The sequence below is a fragment of the Trichoplax adhaerens genome, genomic scaffold, assembly GCF_000150275.1.
Source record: "Trichoplax adhaerens TRIADscaffold_3163 genomic scaffold, whole genome shotgun sequence".
NCBI classification, from domain to species: Eukaryota; Metazoa; Placozoa; class Uniplacotomia; order Trichoplacea; family Trichoplacidae; genus Trichoplax; species Trichoplax adhaerens.
Window position 1 is genome coordinate 66 of NW_002061998.1, and position 1,202 is coordinate 1,267.

Below are 1,202 nucleotides of genomic sequence, written 5' to 3' on the forward strand. Positions count from 1 at the left end.
TCCTTTTTACTTTCAGTGGCGGTCTTGAATGCTCGTATATTCGCATGAAAAGCCTGAATTTGCATATAACCCATATATATATCATTGGATGTATATGAATCAAATTCTTTGATGCGTAATTCTTTATATGGGTATGTTGTTAGGTGTCTATGGTTCGGCTCGTGTATGTCCATGATCGGTTCTCTAACAACACCACCATCGTCGTGTTGTTCTGTTTGTTCCACTGTCTCTGTGTATGTAACATGTGTATATACGTCAGATGTGTTTCTTGGTTAAAGTAATTACAAGGAAAATAGTTTAATTACGTTTAGGTTTGGTATTCTTTTTCACGGATTTGCTGAGGATAGAGAAAAAATTAAATTAATTTGGCCGATCTAACTTACAGACTATGTCACCACTTCAACTGCAGTATTAATTACCACTTGCACAATGTTTACGAAAATTTGCAGATATGTAGAGTAACATCTTTTAATTAATTGTGATTATATTAACGAACCGAATAACATCTTGATCAGAGTCGAGATCTTTATTCGTTACTAATTGAGTTACATCTAAAAAAATAAGAATAGCTATCACAGGTTTGTTTTTGTACTAATGCAGAGAATTTAAAGCTATAAATTCAATTTACAAATGACAATCAAAGTTCTCGTACCTTGAGCTTCAATATCGTTAATCTTTACTTTTGTATTATCAACGCTACTGGCAGATTCCAATGCTAATACGTTATCTACCACTTCTTCGTGTTTCCTTTCTTCTTCAGCAATTCTGTCAAAGGTTATTACACCATTTACAGGTGATCATCTATTTAATGCACTACATCAAGATGCAATTTATGCTATAGTACCTGTCAGCGATTTTAATTCGTACACGAGGAACAGCAGTAACGCGAACACTGTCGTCTTTATTAGAATTTTTTTCAGAAGGAGAATGGCAGACAACCTTAGCAGCTGATTTCGCTACGGTAGTTACAACGGCAACTTCCGTTGCCTGTGGATCGGCAGTACGACCAAGGGCATCAACAATTAGAACAGGAGAGTTGCCAACTTTAGGCGTTGGAGAATTTGCCTGATTGAAAGTCAATCAAGTGTTTATTAAGATGCAGCATCCAACTACGAGTTGATAATATTAAGCTAATATACGATAAATATGGCCATGCCACAATTAAATGAAGTACCATTAACGATGACAATGCAGCTCTTGTT

General features: G+C 35.5%; 1 protein-coding gene across 1 annotated transcript; it reads right to left on the reverse strand.

Annotated features, from left to right (window-relative positions):
- Positions 1 to 307: 307 nt before the first annotated feature.
- On the reverse strand, positions 308 to 1,065 carry TRIADDRAFT_62969 (uncharacterized protein; the record flags this gene model as incomplete). The annotated part of the gene is made up of 5 exons (XM_002118963.1): positions 308 to 337; positions 420 to 465; positions 497 to 551; positions 653 to 765; positions 845 to 1,065. Coding segments are annotated over 5 exons (465 nt in total), but the record flags the coding sequence as incomplete, so codon positions are not given.
- Positions 1,066 to 1,202: the final 137 nt, after the last annotated feature.